The sequence below is a fragment of the Argiope bruennichi genome, chromosome X2 (assembly GCF_947563725.1).
Source record: "Argiope bruennichi chromosome X2, qqArgBrue1.1, whole genome shotgun sequence".
Classification (NCBI taxonomy): domain Eukaryota; kingdom Metazoa; phylum Arthropoda; class Arachnida; order Araneae; family Araneidae; genus Argiope; species Argiope bruennichi.
In genome coordinates, this window is record NC_079163.1 from 91,269,114 (window position 1) to 91,288,866 (window position 19,753).

General features: G+C 29.0%; 1 protein-coding gene across 2 annotated transcripts in view; it reads left to right on the forward strand.

Annotated features, from left to right (window-relative positions):
* The window catches only part of LOC129960839 (homeobox protein aristaless-like), a 221,835-nt gene that overhangs the window by 11,882 nt on the left and 190,200 nt on the right, over positions 1–19,753 (forward strand). The window contains exon 1 of one of the 2 annotated variants that reach the window (XM_056074510.1): positions 6,090–6,336. The exons of the other annotated variant lie outside the window; for it this stretch is intronic. Within the exon in view, the coding sequence (XP_055930485.1) occupies positions 6,327–6,336 (10 nt within the window). The 5' untranslated portion in view covers positions 6,090–6,326. Of the gene's footprint in view, positions 1–6,089; positions 6,337–19,753 lie in introns of those variants that run through there. 2 annotated transcript variants of the gene reach the window in all.

The following is a 19,753-nucleotide window of genomic DNA, read 5'->3' on the forward strand; positions in this document are numbered from 1 at the left end:
GCTATTTAAAAAAAATATATATGTTAAATATAATAAATTAAACTTCCAAAATATATACATATTAAATGTGTCATTTAATTTCTTCTAAATAATTAATTATTATTTAGAAGAAATTCGCATGTTAAGGATTAAACGTTGCTGCTTCGCATTTTTACTTCTGATAATACAGATTTATTTTTTAAATCGTGTCAAATTAGTTTTCTTTTCATCTAATTAAAGTACTAAAGATTTTCTTTTAGAGTAAAATTTGAAATAAAACTTTTCATTTAGAATCCTTTATTGATGACCATTATCTCTCTCTATTTTTTTTAAATTTATTTCCCGAAACATTTATCAGAAATCAGCCGATGCAATATTTCTTGAATATTTTCGATTCATTTTCTTCTGTAATGAAGAAAAATCATTTCACCTCAAATTTAGACATTTAAGAACATAAACCAAGAAAGCAAAGCATTAATTAAAGGTAAAAATTGATTACTTGCATTATTCAGCAAATGTTATCATTTATGTTTTTAACCCCACACACTGTAATGGCATATCAGACTGGTGAATTGAATTACAAAACTTTTGATATATTATATCGATAAAACTTTGATATATAAATCGATATTTAAAAATTATTCATTTAAAATGCAATACCAATTTGGGCACGCAAAAGTATCGAGTTTCTTTTTATTCTTGTATGTATGGAAATAACAATAAACATCTAAATTAAAACCTATTGTCTAGTTAGAAATTTAAATAAATTTAGCAGTTCAAGAGGTTAAATGAAAATCATGAATTTTTTTTATTGTTATTAATGAAATACAAGAGGATCAAAAGTTTTCAGAGACGTGATTTTGTTTACGGTTGCAATTTAAAATGTACTTCGCCTTTTTTGAAATGCCTGTAAACCGTGCTGCTTCTATGCTTATTAGCATTTCCTTATGAATTTAGACAGTCGCAACAGATCTGTGATATGTTTAGAGAGTTTATTGTTTAGGCTTCGTTCGATTCTAATCAGAATTCAACAGTTGCAGACATCTGCCAGATATCATGCTATCATTTACGTGTTTATACGTAGAAGCGCGCGTATCGCTGTGATAAATATGGAAATCAACCAATTCGTGATCTTTGAAACAAAAATAAACTATTCCGCTCTGAAAGTTAACAACTGCTTGACAAAAATTTAGGCAATCACATACCACTGAAATAAACCCATTATTCAAAATGATTAACTGAAAGGTGCTTTAGAAAGGATCATAGCTCCTGGATTGATTCTGTTCATAATTACATCTAGTATTATTTTGTTTAACAATTGAAGGATGTTTTGATAAGTCAAATCTCTTTGCAGCAGTCTGATCTTTTGGTAAATAATTAATACATTTTCTAGTTTTCTCATATATATATGCATTTTTTTCTGGAACAAAATATGCTCATTTCTTTTTTAAATTCCATGTGTCTTTGTTTATGCAGGAGGATAAATGCTTTTAAATTTTAATACTTTGGAATTAATGTTGAAATGTTAATAAATAAAAAAATTCTTAGCAGAACAAATTTAGATCAAATTTATTTCTGCGACACTTTTGTATCGGTCTCCATAACAAAATCTAGAACCATCCGGGGCATCTAAAATGGCATTAATTATGTAATTTCCGTTATAAAAATGAAAAATATCTAGTGCAGTGAATATATACTGTAGTTTATTACTAAATCGAGATGCTTTGTTTTGAATCATCATTTCAATGTGGAAATAAAATCCTATTACACGCAATTATAAAAAAAATTACCAGCAAATAATCGCATATCACTTATCTTGTTCCTATCACTTATAAATATCTTGTCATTTAAGCTCATTCCTATAATTTTCAAGATTTTGTTTTCAGACCTGTTTTATTATAATTGAAGAAATTCTTTAAGACCCACTAATCTATTTTGTCAGATAATGGCGGTAATATGCACAATTCAAAATCACAATTAAAAATCTTGATTATTAATTACAAAAAAATCCAAGAAACTTTTGTTATTCTTTTCGCTCTAAAAAATTGCATTCGTTTCCAGATAAAAAAATAGTAAGTGGAAGCTCACCAAAACATAACCTCTAAAGAAGACAAGGAAGTAAAAGACAACATACAATTATTGTAGGTATCTTTAAAAAATTAATTAGGGAACTTGCTTGGATAACTACGCTACACATCGTTACATAAGATATTCAAATGATTACAAACAATAGATTATTGCCAAATGAATTAAAAGTAAAAGAATTTCTATTTTTGAATGATTTATTTATTAGATTTCGAATTATTGATTGAATGATTTACTAGAGATATAGATTCCATCTACATGTCCAATGTCTATAAAATCTATTCGGAATTTATATGTGACATGTCCAATGTCTATAAAATCCATTCGGAATTTATATGTGTGCTAGTTTAGGACGGACCTCATAATTTTGAGCCCTCTTCAGATGAAAAGAACGATACTTGAACCGGGCATCCAAACTTCATGGCTACTCCAGTTTGAAAACGTTAGACCGAAAATGGCATATATAATGTGATTCAACCATATTGGGGGAAATATAGATTAAATTGAGAGGGGAGAACCTTCCTTGTTTCAACTTAAGATATAATAATTCTTTCAACATAAGTAAATTTATCTTTCCGTAAATTTTCTACTTTCGCTTCGACAATTGGCATTTCATCTATTTTTAGACAGGATTAGCAAGAAATAAAACTGGAAAATTCAAAAGAATCGCTGCCCTCGGAGAAAGAAATAAGTTGGTCTATTTTGGAACTTAATTATTAATGATTAGATTTAAATTGCGCTTTCTGATATGTATTTCGCAGAACGAAAGATCAAACTGAATGGAATATAAAGTATTCTGTACATATGTATAAACGAACAAAATTGTCTCAATAAATCATGATATTAGAATGAATAATACACTTCATAAAATCAATCAGTCATTTTTACACAATTCGGAAACAGGTAGAGTAGTATAGTTAAGAGGACAAACTCAGTTTATACTCCAAAAAATCAAGGATCTGCTTGCTATTTCATTAAAAATCAGTTCCCATAACAGTGAAGATGGGACTCTTATTAAGGAATTCCGAATTTACGAAAGGACATGATTTGATATGAATAATAAACACTTGAGCCAGATTAGGATAATGCATTTTCTTTTTTTTTATTCTACTTTGAATGCATTGCAATTTGATTTTTTTTTTTACATAATACTCATTTATATTCTCAATTGGACTAGTTATTTTGGTTACAAAGAAAAATTATCAAAATCAGATTAAAATGGCATAGAATATTACTTCCCCTATTCCGAGACACATTTTTATAAACTAAAGAAGAAATTCTTTTCCACTAAAGGAGATTCAAATTCTTTCAGCGCAAAAGAAGTAAAGGGATGTATATTATAAAAAGAAATAACAAAAAAAAAATGTTTTAGAATAGCATATATCAATGTAAAAAACATATAAATGTCAATTAACATTTCTTAGAAAAGAAAACGCTGTCAACGTATTATTACTGAATTAAAACTTGAGCATCAGGATATCCTTTTTAGATGCATACAGTCGTTCCAAGCCAAACTCGGACATCAAAGAAAAGATACTAATACAATCCAAATTTTCAAAACAAAAATGATAAGCATAGTTAAATGAATCTTCAATAGTATATTTATTTCAATTATATAACAAATAAAAAAAATTATAAATTAGTTCATTTTAACCAGAAATTATGTCAAAATACAAAACAAAACAAAAAATAATGCACAGCCCAAATTCGTACGGATAAGATTCCAATAAATTAATATTTTGTATGCAAGCCCTTGTTTTTTATCACCATTTTAAAATGTTTAGGCATAGATAACATCAATTTTTCACAAAAATTGGATTTAATATTTTCCCATTCCTGCAACAATACTCTTTTCAATTTATCTTTACTGGAAACGGCGTGTTCTCGGACTTTTTTCTTCAAGTATTCCCCTGACTTTTCGATGGGATTTATTTCGGGACTTTGGGGTGGAGTGTCCATGACGTGAGGACAATTATATAAGAGCTAGGAACGCACCCGATAAGCTTCATGTTTCGGATCATTATCCTAATAAAATCGGAAGTCGTTGCCAAGAGAAAGTTTCTGCATACATTTCGGTAAATGTTTTGTTTAAAATGTCGAGGTATACACTCTGATCCATTCTCCTACCAATAAAATGCAGAGTTCCTGGGCCAGTAGGTGAAAACTACCTCACAGACCATAATTGATCAGCCTTCATGTTTCATAGTTGCTTTCAAATTTCTTGTGCGCAATTCCTTGTTAGATTTTCCTCAGATATAAGACTTGTCATCAGATCCAAAAATGTCGAATTTGCTTCCATCAGTAAATAAAACATTTTTCCAATAAGAAAAGTTCATGTTTTCTCGCTCATTTAATTTTATTCTCTGTCTTCGAATGTAAGTCTTAGATCTTATTTCGAATATTTATGAAAAGCTTTTGTCTGTCTTTTCTTCCATTGAGATCTGCCTTCAGGAGCACATTTCTTATTGTTGATAAGCTGACATTTTTTGCCTAATTTCTTTTCAACATTAATAGCTAGCTTTGGTGTATTAAGGAATGGATTTGCTTTAATTTTTCTTATTAAATACTGCAGAACTGCTTCAGTGAAAGTTTTATTTTGGGTGCTCTTAGACTTATTTTCCAGATGATTATTGATTTTATGGTGTCATGAACAGTTGAATGGCTTTTGTTAATAAGCTCTGACATTTTTGGTACAGACTTTCCATTTTCAGCATGCTTAATAAACAGTTTTCTTAACTCAAGGATCGTTTTCCCCTTTTTCCTTAACCTTTTAATTAAATTAAAGTTTATTTTCACAATAAATGAAAATAGCACTATCCCTTGGAACAACTAGAATGTTAACCATAAAACTGATAGTAATTTTCACCCACAGTTGCAATTATTACGCACTGAATTGTGACATGTCCGAGTTCAGCTTATGAGTTCTTTTTCACAAATTTTACTTTTATGTCTAAATTGCTAATTATAATTTATGAATTGCCTCTATTTGGTCCTGTTTTTACTGTGCAGCAGATTCACTGTTGAAAAAAAAACATTTTAGCTTTTTTTCTAATTCATTTTAATTTAAATATTTTGGTAGTGCAAGTTTTTTTCCTATTGTGTCCGAGTTTGGCTTGTAGCGATTGTATTAAATGATTCCTGGTGCTAATAAAACAAACCAAATTATAAAATTCATAAAAATATTGAGTACTTTATGGATTTTTTTATTGAATGAAACCAATACATTTCCAAAAACAGAACAGTATAGTTCATCTAATCAGGTGGTAGAGAAATTGAAATTACCAAGAAACCGATTTCATCAGTTATGGCAGCTTATCAGTAAAAAGTTTCATTTTTTTTATGCATTCAAAATAATTATTGATTAATTAAAAAATTAATTTAAGTTTTTTTATACAATCACAATTTTAGGAAAGCAAACATTAGGATGAAGGTATATCTGTTATTATTTTTTGCATTTGTCAGGTCACTAATACTCTCAGTATATGAAAGAATCTGGGTTTTTATAGATGCAAAAGCTTTAAAAAATAAATTCAATGCAAGAATAGACACCACTAAAATGTTGAAAATTAGCTATCAAATGTGACTTGTTTCTTCCTTTGTCTTTTTTTTTTATTTTGTTGCAGATTGGATTCCTTGATTACTATGCGGTTCAAACTTGGAACAAAGCATCTAAAACTGTGTTTATATAAAAATATCTCGAAGGCCAATATGTTTCATTCTCTTGTAAAATTTCTGACGCTTCATGTTTCGAAAACGTTGAAGTATTAATTCCTTTAATTTTTACTACTTCTTTAGATACAGAAGTACAGTAAAGCTTACCTTAAAAGATAAATATGCAGTCATTCGATCGTTCAAAGCAGATAAGTAATCCATATCGGTCTCTTGCGCTTCGAAAATTTCGCCAATCAGCAAAGCATACATGAATCTGATCACGTGATTTTAAAAGGCGTAAATCTGGCATCGCAAAGAGTATAATTTGTTCCATAACCGTAATATACCTTTTGATGTTGTACAGTTGAAATTTATCTGTTTTTTAAAAAGATGATGCGATGAAATAATTTTGTAAATATGTTCGCTTCATTGTAATTTATTGATTAATGCCATCATAGCATTGCTTATAAATTGAGATTAGCTATGTTCCAAAGGTATTTGGACTTGTTCGCAAGCTTCTCATATATACAGCACCTAAAAACAGCCCAATTTTATGCATGAAAAATAAACTATCATCTGGAACTGGAAGGTTATGTGAGAAATGATTTCTAATGTGTATGGGTATGTATTCAAGACTTTATTTGAACTTTTGAGTTAAAATATCAGATCTTTTCATATTCTAAATACTATAAGACTATGATATAGAGGATTATTTGGGAAGTGAGGGGGAAATTAAAATAACTTCGGACAAAACAAGAAGGAAAGTATCGCTTAGTGGATGTTCAATAAAAGACATTTTGATATTCATTTCTGGTTTGGAGGGAAAATAACAAAATATTTATGCAACATGTGCAAATCATGTAGTAGCTGATAACAATATATCCAGTCTAAAAGTTATTTCTAAGCAATATAAATTTATATTGTTAGCACAATTTGAGTCTCCACTTTTAAATTCTTGGCAGATCAGTTTTTTTACTATAAAATAAAGTTTTTCATTTTTTATTTTTTTACCATTTCTAAATAAGAGAACACATTATGTTAAAAAATGTTTTTCGATCTGGTTACATTAAAACACCTGTGAGAGGTATTTATGAATTTCACTCAATTTTTGGATTGAATTATAATATTTATGAATGATTTAAAAGATGTAAGTTAGAAAAAATTAGCTATTCGATGCAAAAATGATGCTCGAGCAAATGAATTTACGAATTCCTTTAACCTTTTAGTTATTTTAATTGACTTCGTATATAAGATATTTATTGTAATTTCAATCCGTATGCGAAAATATTGTTAATTAAGAGTATCCATGGATTTTTTGGCTTTCAAATTAATTGCTACTTTGACCTAATTTCAAATATCTAATATCAAATTCTGTTCATCCCGCTCTTATAAAATAAAATAAATACCAATATAAAATACATAGTTAAATTAAGCTCCTAATTCAAATAAATTCAAAGTTTAAAGGCTTAAATTTAAGCATCTGATTGTGCAGTCTGTTGTTAATGGAGAAATTCTAATTTCTTTCCAAATCAAAGTGAAGATATTTGACCTAGGACGTATTGGTTAAAGTGTACTTTACCACAGGTATGAAGGATTTTCAATGAGATCAAATTTCGAACTCATGTTCCCCTAATTCCGAGATTCTGCCATCCTTTACCTTTACAAGTATGGAGGATAGAGAAATAAAGTTTGCACAAGAGCTTTTCAGAAGTTAGTAACAGTTTCTCCATTAGAAATATGAAATGCCATATTTGAGATTAAAGCAAATGTCATTTGCATGACTTTATTCTAGCCGGCAATTCTCGATTTAAATATGAAATGTTTTTCATACAGAAAGCTTGAAATATTATTTGGATATTATCATTAAATTAGGAACCAACTCTCATTATATCGATTTCGGGATGTACTGTTGAAAACTGGAATTTGCTCCCAGTAATTCAACCAAGTGCAATTTATTTACGACAGTCAACTTGCAACATAATACATTTAGAATGTAGCCTTAAATTTTCCACCACTGCTGTGCGAGAACAGCTGTTGCTGAAATTTTTACGAGGCTAGATCATTATTGCGAAATACATCCAATTATAATAGTTGAATTATTCTATATGATCAGAAATCACAAAATAATTCTTAACTTCCAAAATTTGCACACTTTTTCTGTTAATAAAGTTTTTATTTTTGAATATTTGTAGCTGTAACTATTCTTAGAAACGTAGGAATCTTATATTTTGAGAAACCCTTAAATAAAACTATGGTGATCAAGGAATAATCAAATATTTGTCCAAAATTTTTGTAACGTATTTAAAGGTATCAAAGAAATTAATTTTTTGAAGATTTCTTTTTAGAATCTGAGAGGTGAAGGACAAAAAGTTATTTAAATATGTTATCTAAAAGTTAAAGGCCAAAAACGCGCAGAATGTAATGCTCTACAGAGCATATCCTTGGATATAGCTGCCAAATTTGTCACAGACATGCTTTGGAGGTTGAAAATATCCACTTCTGAGCACTTTTTTGAAATTTTAATTATATAAAAATTTGTTTTTTACCTGTTATAATTTCCAAAACTATTACAGCACGAAAGTGATTTTTGTACATTTTAAAATTTAAAATATTAACTTTTTAATGATAGCAATTTAGTTGCAGTACATTTTTCTCTCATAAGTTTTTAAGAATATCTTTTAGTAAATTTTATAATTTTTTCATTACTTGTAAAGAAACACAAATTGTTTTTCTTGTCATTACAATGTTCTTTTTCTGTTCTTTTCCCGTCGTTGGTATGACGATTGAGTTTATTTTTTTTCATACTAAATAATTTACATTTAAATTACAATTTGGATAAATTGATTGAACTTTCGAAATTTTTTAGAATAATTAAAGTCAACTTTAACTTAGAAATAAACTATGGTGATAAATTTTTAGGTTTGTTAATTTTTAAACACTACTACTCTTTCTTGTAATGTAATTAAATGTATTCAGAGTTTCTATAAAGTGAATGAAATAATCGTTACAATGGCCGATGAAATTAGGCCATAAATGAACCATGTCTAAAATTTTGTGCTATAATCTTTTAGATCTAGGGGTTTGAATTTTATTTCTTTTTAAGGGAAAGTTTTGGCATAGAATTCTGTTCATTGAAGTTTATACGTATTGGATAAATAAAATTATATATGAAGAAACGGTAAATGGACCTGCAATATCAGTGACAATTAAAATTCAAACCCTAAGAGTAAATATCCTACAATATCAGTGAAAAGAGTAACCTACAATATCAGTGACAGTTAAAATTCAAACCCTAAGAGCATCAAAAGATTACAAAAACAAAAAATTATATTAAAAAAATCTCCCATTCAAATTTATCTCCAGATGAGACATGAAATTATTCATTTATTTGAATTTAGTTTTGCTATAATTTATTTTCTATTGCATTAATGTATATTGATATCAACACCACACTACACATGGATTTTCATTACTGTCATTTTTGTCTTGTTTCATTTCATTTTGAATGCTTCTCTAATAAATGATTTAATTACTATAATTTTAACTTGAATGAAGGGAAGTTTTTAGGAGAGAAATTGCAACTAAACATTAAAAATTTTTTATTTGTTGATTACAACTAAAAATTGAGCTCAAAACTCTATTATTTACTCATTAATATAGATTTATATTTTCCGACATTTAAAAACTGCTTTTTTATGGTATTACAGGTTGTATATAGTTTTTATTAGTTACAATTTAATAAAATAATGCATTAATTGTGTAATTGCTTCAAACATATAAAAATGATTTTGCATCTAGTTTTGATGAATCACAATATTAACACATATACAATGCATTTTTCATTGCAATTATGGCCAAATATACCAAAAATATTAAGACACTTTTCAGTAAATTAATGAATAATCATGAAGCGGATAGTTAATCCTTTGGTGCTGCCATTGCAATTTGACTTGTAGGTGACTTGGCATAGATATTATGAATTTGGTAGGAAATGATGGATAGATTTTGGCCTATTCTTTGACCATATCGTTTCTTAAGTTTGGTGGTAAATCATTTTATTGATTTTTTTTTTACTACAAATAATCCCAAATATGTTCAACGGAATTAAAGTCTTCATCGCATCAGGGCGATGGTAGAGAACTAGAGGACATACAAATACATGTTGTGGATCGTTATCCGGCTATCAATGAAAGTGTTTTGAAATTCCTATATTGCTTCAACTTTCTTGAAATTTATTTAAGAATATCAAGATAGGCATAATTGTTCATCTTACAGTTAATAAGTTTTAAATTTCATACAAAACAGCTCTCTATGCAACTCAAAACCATTTGGTTATCACTTGCTATATTTTACAATATGTTGTGAATATTTTATGTACAATGCCGTATTTGGTGTGAGCCAAACTGTTCAAAAAATGTAAAATTGCCTTTATCCACAAAAGTATATCCCCCCCCCCCAAATTCTATAGATTATTTTATATAAACTTTAGCAATTGCCAGCCTAGCATAACTGTTTACTTTGCTTGTGTAGGGCTTTTCTTGGAACTGTCATGAAAAGTTTGTTTTCTTAAAATTTTTTGAAAGGTTATGGGTTTTCTCAATCATTACAGTTCTCAGAATAAATTTAACAACGTTTGTTTTGGAATTAGTGTGACACATTTTATATTTTAGTGTTTACTAAAATTTCTTAGAAGCTCCTATCCTGCTCTGTTTTCAACATTATTTAATCTTTTGAACTTGCAGACAACACTGAACATAGATTTACTAATTCTTGAGATTTTTCTTATGCTGTGAAATGATCAGCTATTTATTACCAGATGAGCTGACATCCTATTCTTCCAGTTATTTATTACAGGATTTCGAATATCTCCAGAAACCATTTTTGATTTCTCAATTTCTGTACTAATAATACAATTTTTAAACTTAGTTAAAATATAGTAATAGAAAATTAAATGTTATTGTTATGATATACATGTTTTTTAATAATTATTATTTCAAAAGTATCCCAATACTTTTTTGGCATTTTGTTGAAATTAGATAAAATTCAAATGGTCAGAAGAAATTAAAATTATAAAATTGTTAGGATTCCTCTTTATATTTTGTTTACCAAGTGTTTGAGCATTTCTTGTATAATTTTGTTTTCTTTTCAGCCCGATTAATATTTTTATCAATGGCTTCACACGTGATTGATTCCAAGTATTTCAATACTTTTTTGAGCGGTTATATATCAATTTAGTCACTGATCTGAGAAACTAAGGTTCTTGATGAGTCGAAATAAGCCAAATTAATGATGAAATGTCATTGAATTTTGGATATTTAATGACTGGTAATATTATGTTCTGCATTAGTTTCCAACTCCAAATATCATCTACTATTTATGTTAAATTTGTTATTTATGCTCATTTCTTGGCTGATAATAATTCATCGAAAGATTTGTTCTTATACTGAACAACTTGAAAGAATCTGTCATCAACGAGTTAAAGAAGGTACCAAGGGTGGTAGATTTTATGTTCATCCGTTTCCTATTTATGATCTTACTCATTTAATTTCAAAGGAAATAAATTCCATATGACAACCTGCTTCCGATACTGAAAGAGATTTTGATGTAAAAAAATTTCGCTGGCTTCAAACTTTCTCTAATGGGCTTAAATTAGGTGTTCAGATAATGAACTCATTACCAAAACAGGTTTAAAATTAACACGTATGTTATTCTGCAAGCTGCATTTACTTTACCTCCAACTTTTTAGCACCACTGACTACTGACTAAGCCCTAAACAATTATTATGTTTTAAGCTTTTTCAGTTCCTTTTTCTCTGATAAAAGAAAAGAATCTTACTTTTTGCTTTTAAAATCAGGTATGATAAATTTTTCATCCTTTAACTGTGTTTTCATAACTAAGTTCATTTTTTAATCGTATCATAAATGTTTTGTTTCATATACTTTTAGAGGGTCAACTAGTTGCTTGTTGCCCGATGATTGTGATGTTTCTTTGATATGCCTTTCTGCCTTATTAAATATTTGCATTTAAAAGGAATGAATACTTCAGCGAATTACTGTTTCCTTTTAATATAGATAAAATTTGTGTTAAAGATGCCATATAAACAAGGGATTTTCTTTGAGAAATTTTCAGCGAAAGTAAAGAATTATGACAAAAATGAAAACTTGATACAAATAATTAAAACATTAACACAAAGAGGGGGGGGGCTAAAGGATCACCATACGGTATTTTCTATTTCCGATCGATTAAATGGATATTAAAAATATAGGCTGTACTGGCCTTATTTGTTACTTGCGATTCATAGTAGCCTTGACACTAAGATCAAAATATCAGGATTCGAATAACCCTCTGAGTACTCAGAAGTATAAGGGATGATTACCTTCTTATGTAGATTATTTTTTAATTATTCGATTGATTATCATGTCAATTATTCGGAAGATTGAAACGAATATTGATTGCATCTTTTTAAAAAAACTTCATGAACTGGTGACTGGGTTTTGCGATCCTTGGGTCATGAGTTCAAGACTCAACTGCGCGTAGATGGATCCGTTGTTTAAACAGCCTTCGAGCCTCTTTACATTCTATTCAGAGTCACCCGGCTGCACGAAACGTCCATCATAACCTCGATTCCAGAAAAACATGTATTTCGTGCATAAAGAGGGGAAGGGGGTATTGTATTTCTCAAACATTTTAATGCGACTATTTAAAACACAGTTTGAGTTGAAAGTTATTTATATGAACGCCCTTAAGAGAGAAATATCGTGTGTTTGGAAATTAATATCAGCCCTCTAATAATGCGTTGGTGAACTTCAATGGACATGATGACAGATAATCCGATTAAAAGGTCAAGTTTATAGAGTCAAATATCTTCCATCTGGTACAGCGTGAAATTTAGATACAGGGTGGCTGTTTCTGGTATCGTCTTCATCATATAGCCAAGTTTCGATATTACTAATAATAAATCAAAACCGTTCATATTGCATATAAATAGAATATGCATCTTCATCTAATTAATTTTAAACTAAACTAATCAACATTAAAGCCTCGGTGCATTTACTAAATGTAAATCTTTTCAAAATCATGAAGGAAAACTATAAATTTTTATGTTGACCTGTTCTGACACAGCATGACCTGTCTGGACTCTTGTGCCATAAACAACTCTTATGGCCAACACGTGTGAACGGCTATAAAACAATAAAGATCTGTAATAAATTTAATGACGCTTTAAACTTTCGAAATAAAAGGTGTTATATTTTTACAAGCAGATACAATTTAAATTAACAATACGTGGAAAGTGTGGAACAGTCATTTTATTGATGAATGACTTATCCACGCATCTTAAAACTATAGAAACAGTTCTTTGAAACTAAACAACTATTACTTTGTTTTTTTTAAAACACAAAAATGAATTATTAGTTTTAAAAAGTAAATTCTATTTAAATATATATTTTAAAACAGGATCATATTCAAAATTATTTCACTAGATACATTGATACACTACATAACTTGTCTCGATACTGTCAACTTAAATTTTATACGTTATTTTAAAAACTTCAGATTTTCTCTAAACGTTATTTCTGTAAAATGGCAGGAGATTCCTAGGAATGACAGAAAAACTTCATCAGCGAGGCTATCACAATACAGGTGGGGAGGGAGGAACTCACTGATAAATCAGTCGATTTTTACTTTCTCATAGAAAGACAGCACAGTAATCGGCAAAAAAATTCGAACTCGAGATTTCAACGTATCTCTACGTTTTAGACCTCACTGAGTTCGAAAAACAAATTTTAAGAAAATATCCGTAGGTCTGTGACAATGAGAACTCAGAAATACTTTGAGCTAGATGGTTGAAATTTGGTATACGGTCTTTACATAAATTTGCAGATTTCTAACAAATTTTGAGTAATATCGTCTCTCAAACTTTCGAATATAAGTTAACCCAATAACTATCAAACGAAGCGAGCTAGATAGATATGATTCTGTACACAGATTTAACGTCTATAGTGTAGATACCTGTAAAATTTAGAGCCAATTCAAATAAAGGGTTGATTGCCTGTTGATCTGTACTTTCAGAAAAATGCAAGCACGATCATTGAAAAAGAAAATAACTTAAATATATCAAATTTGGTAAGGGATTTTGTGACTACAAGTGCAGTTGTGTGTCAAATCTTTGTTTCAATCGGTTGATAAAAGCGTGTATAAAGCACAAATTTGATTTTCAAATCCTATTAACTGCATTGTAATTAGTAATCGCCAAAACACTCGCCAAGGAAGACATGATAAATTCAGTAAAAATGCTAACTTCCCACCAAAAACTAATATTCCGTAATTATTGTGCACCAGTGTTATGCAAGGCGTTTGGCATTAAAAGTTTATTATAGAGCATGGAAAAAGTTTATTATAAAGCATATTATAGAGCATGCTAATGAAAAGTTTATTAGAGCATATTGTAGTGCATGCTAATGAAAAGTTTAGTATAGAGCACATTATTTGAGGCCACTCCTGCTGGTTCCGAGAATACAAACCGTTTATAGATTTGCTGAAAAGGAAAGAAAGGAAGCTTTAACCCTCCAGTGTTGCGTATCCCGCGATTTCCGCGGGTTGGTAATCAGTCCATTTTCTGTTGCATCCAGCGTTTTTCGCAGTTTAGAGTTTATTTTTACGATTAAAGATTTTAACTATATTGTAACATATAGTATCAGTTCAGTTTATTTGAAAAGTATTTGAACTTATTCGTAAACATCGCATCCGAATAGTGATTTTAAAGAATTACTCAGCCAGAGGCTTAATCTGTCTTGTGTTCAAGGAACGCCGTTTATTCTTGCATGTATTCCGATTAAGAGGTCAAATAAATATATTTAATAATTGAATTGATTTCTTTTTACATTTTTAAATCGTATACACTTTTGCGGCTAAGTCAATTTTGTGCAAAGCAGCTATTACATAAAACATATGAATACTTAATAGTTTTCAGAAATATTACAGTAAAAATGTAGAAACGGAAAACTATCGGAAGTTTTTTGATAGATGGCTTGGAAAGATGTAGCGATCCTAATTTTTATAGTTAAAGCAATGCTTCGAAACAGCATTAAAAATGAAATATTTTGGGGGGAATTCTAATCAAGGGAATACATGGAAATAAAAGAATATGAGAATTAGGATGTTCCGATTTTCAAATTTATGACTGCATTGGGAGTATTCAGAAAGGGTATAGAGGTGTAAGCTCTAAAAGGGCATAGATTTTGCTAAATTCTTTCCTTCTTTCTTCAGTTTGAGATATTTAAATGCATAGTCTCAAGATATTAATAGAAAATTTAGTTTATAATTGAAACTATGCAGATATAATAAGCATACACATTTCCTTCTCATTAGCTTTCTGACAAAGGAGCTAATATTCTTTCATACTGGTGTGAATGTTGTTCTATCAATTTTCATGTGTATTTTTCGATACATCTCGTTTTTTTTTGTTTGTTTAATTTGGCAGCAGAGTGAAGAAAAGTCTGAGTGTTGAGTCTGTGTTTTCGGCTGGTTGATCGATATGGTATAAATTAGACATATCTAAAAGTTTGGTATAAAAATCGCATGTCAAATTCATCTAGTTAGTTACGTTTTCTAATTATTATAATCGTATATAAATTGGCGGGCAGACAACTTGGCGAGCAGGTACTCTTGGTTGGATTTGGCACGAAATTTGATTGAATCTACAAATTTGGTCCATCAAGCTTGTTATGTTTTTGAGTTATCTTTCTGATAACTCATTTTTTATATTTGGTTTTTGAGGCATGATTCCATATTTTTTTCGACTTGGCATTGTTTAAAATAAGAAAATTCCATAAAATTTCGAAGTTGACTATTTTGAAGACTACAATCATTTGTTTACATCCAGTACCAACTTATTAATTAATTTTATAACTTAATTTTTAAAAATGATCGGTAACTAATTAACTAAACTGCCTATGAAACATCATTTGTGATTTGAAAAAAATTACAGTTAGAGAGACGCAAAATGCTCATTTATCAAACATTTATTTTTAAGAATTGGATTGCGCAAAAAATATCACTATTTTTAACCCTTTGCACTCGAAAAAGTAATTCGAAGCATAATTATTCACTTAATACAAGGGCTTATTTATTGCTCCAATATATATATAATATGTTTTAAGTTGAATTTTCCGAAAAGTTAATATACGTCTTTTTAACATTCTGTAGGTATTTTTAACAATCAAAATTGAAAAACAAATAAATCATCAAAATGATGCACTGTCTTCGAGTGCAAAGGGCTTACTGCTTTTTATTTAAAAACGAAGGAATGCAGATTCAAACTTTATAGCAATAATTTTCGAATTTAGAAAGTATACAGAAAGAAGAGAAATATATTATAAACAGGCATTTCAAAGATAAATACATAGGCACAAGCCCCTCTATGAAATATTGACAACAGAAAAATTAAAACAAGTTTCAGAAAGACATATAAAAAAGTTAGAAATTGATTAGAATAAAACTTATGCGTTGTATAAAATTAAAATAGAAGCTATCTAATGTCAGAATGATTAAGAATAACAAATGGAATGTTGTACTATAAAGCATTTTAAAATTAAGATTTAATTATTAATTGAAAAACTCATCAAGTTCTGCATCTATGTCCTCATTTGTTACAATTTCTTAATAATGCTTTCAGTATTCAGGGCATGCAAGATCAATATTTGAAGGGATGTTATATTTCTATGAAAGTAAAGTACTGCAGCTGACTTTTCCCTTTCTTCATAGAAAGGTTTGTATCCTTAAATAGAATATTTGAAATTATACAGGGATTTTCCCGAAATTCGGCAGAAAAAAAATGTTTTTTTAAATTATTATTTTATATATTTTCTGGTCATTTTCTTTGCTATAAGCAATGTTGTAGAATAGCATTAAAAATTTTATACTATGTTTTAAACGAAGGTAGTTTAACGATCTAACATTTACCGAATATATGACCTTAGGATAATTCTATTGTTAGCATTACGGAATTTGAAAGAATAATAATATTTCTCTCGTTGTAATTAAGAAAGATTAAAATTTGTTTAATATTTTTGTCATTTTATTTAATCTGAGAAGTAAGTGTCATTTTGATAGTATCGAACAGCTTTTGCAGAAGATCTGATATCTATTGTTTAAAAATTTTTATTGTGAAAAATTTGATAAGTTCTAAGAATAAAAAAAGGTAACAGATAAATTTATTGAAAATTAGAAATAACCGAGTTTTATTAAAGTAAGAGTTTGATAAACAAATTTAGTCTTGCGTAAGGCTGAAGGTTTACAATAACTAATCAAGATTCTTCAAAATATCTATGAAAAATATTGTAAAAACTTGTTTTCTTAAATACATTCAAGAATCTTGATAAATTTGTTTTTTATTCTCAATCCTATGACATCAACTGATATAACTTAAAACAAGTTTTGGGAGTTTATTTTATCTTATTTGTTACAAATTTCTAGTAATTTTTTATTTTAAATTATGTGCAAAAACTGTAGCAATCCTTTCATTCTAAGTATACAAATGTTACTTCAAATACATTAATACTCTTTCTTCTACTAAGAGAACCTTTCAGTTTTTACAGAATTTGAATATGGACCCAATAGCTTTCTGATCACGAGTTAAGATTATGTATTGAATACAGCATTTTGAGTGAAGAACTTATTAGATGACCTAATGATGCGCAGTTCATTGTATCTGCACTAAATTTTTCTGCCTTCGAAATTTTTGCGTGAAATATTTAGTCTTTGCTATTTAAAAAAATCGTATTTTTTCGTTTTTTCATTGAATTTTTTTTCTATGACTTATGTTCAGTGCATCATATATAATACAAGATAATTAATTATAAAAAAGGTTGCTGATATATGAATCTCTTGCGAAATTGCTATTCACCCAAACCGAATGGAATTTTGAAGATATGTATTGTAAGGTATTTGCTTAAAAATTTTCAAAATTTCTTCCTTTTTTATTGGAATGTAATCTATTCTAAGTGAAATACCATAAATGGTAATAGAACAGCATTTGTAAAACGATAAAAACCGAATCTAAGCTGACATATCTAAAAGGCTGAACGGAAAAAAAAGCAATAAGGGGAGAAAAATGACACAAAAGCAAAATAATTTACTCTGCTTTACAATTTTTCCACCTTCCCTCATTCAAACGCAATGAAATTTTGCGCTTATGTTCCTAGTCTTGATATCCTAGGTGGCCTAGGGGGAAAGGTCTTCGCTTCTGGACAGGAAGATTCCAGGTTCGAAATACTATTTCACCAAAGAACTTCCATGAAAACGGTCCTGATGCACGTTAAATCCGTTGGATCAAATGTGGTGCGGAAGTTTCGAGATACGAGTATTGGCTCAGGTATCATCGTCGTCTGACCATGGCTTCAAAATTGCGAGGTCCATCCCAAACAGCACTGGTATTGTTTCTAAATGGGGTGTAATTGTAACTAAACTCGGTAGCAAACACCGTTGTATAAGCGGAATTCGCCACGAAGCAAATACATTTCGATTTATTACTAAACGTTAAATGTGCATTAAGGGAACTGATACATTCTCGACAGTGAAAAGTGCCGAAATTTTAGTTGTAAATAGGAAAGATTTTTTCGCAAGTAAACTTTAATATCCGATTAAAAATTTAGGACGAATAATTTATTTCAATTATAAACCAGTAGAAAATGTTTCTTAAAATATTTGTTTTTTTAATGGCAAATCAAATGTGTGTTGTGATGCTATAATTTTCAAATTAATAACCATAAACAGTACGCTAAAAATATAAACAGTACGCTAATAATATAATATAATTCTGAGTAAAATGACTCCAAAATTAATATATGAACATACGTTTCATAATTACAATGAACGTATTTTTATTTAAATATGGTAATAATAAAAAATTAAAGTAATGAATGTCATGTAACATGAAAATCTAAAAAAATGTACGATATTTTGCATGATAAATAGCCTCCAAAGATCTATATTATTCCACAGTAAAAATAAAAATGTTTTACAGATGCATAATATTTGTAAATATTGTTTTCAAAATTTCATATGATTGTAATAAATAAGAAAGCATTGAAGAAAATTTGTTTCGAGAAAAAAAAGCAAAAAAACTGTATCTTTCTATCATAGGAGTTTGTGTTAGATTCATTGCTAAAGGATAATTTGTAAATTTTCGACTTTTCAAACCTATACAAATTATGCATTTCTGCAATCAGTGAAATACCAGCTATTTTATTAGAACTAATATCGAAAAATCAATTTTTTGATGGCCCAAATGTTCCCAGTTCCCTTAAGAAAAAACCTGATTTTGTACAAAGTCCATGCGAATGTTTCTCGAATCTCTTGGGTACAGGCGTAATATGGCACGTTTTCTACTTAATTTCGCACAATAATAAAGAAAACGAAGAACGTATTTTAAATTCTTCCCGCCAGTCACGGATTTAAAATCTGACACAAATCTATAATTTGGATATCAAGACAACATACCGACTTTCTTTTATCTAGCATGTCCCGTTTATGAATTATTTCGTTCTAATAGAGGGATGAATAAACTATCTTCATTCGTGGATTTCTTTCAGAACTTGATGCAAGTTTCATCGTTAACTCATTCATGTTTTGCGTATTTCGTTTTTATTTACAGATTGAACAAATGATAAACAAAATTTTATTTCGGACTTTTAATTAATCATGGAAATTCATTAAAGCCTCATGAATGAATTATTTGGAGGTTACATTAATTTCTCTTAATATATATACTTACATAAGAAAGTTTTAAGTGAAGATTTGCTTTAAATTGTAATGTTTGTCCTTCGTTAGTTACGCAGCCTGATAGAGCAACAAGAAGAAATGGAGGGTTAGAAGAAAGCTTATAGTAATCCTCTTTCACCTCTCTCCTCATTTAAGCTTCATGTTTTCTTTATAATTCCAAGATGCTGAATTAGAGTTAAATATTGCCATATTTATAATATGAAATGAATATATAAACAGGAATTATTGACAAATGTAGCTGTAAATTAGGTTATAG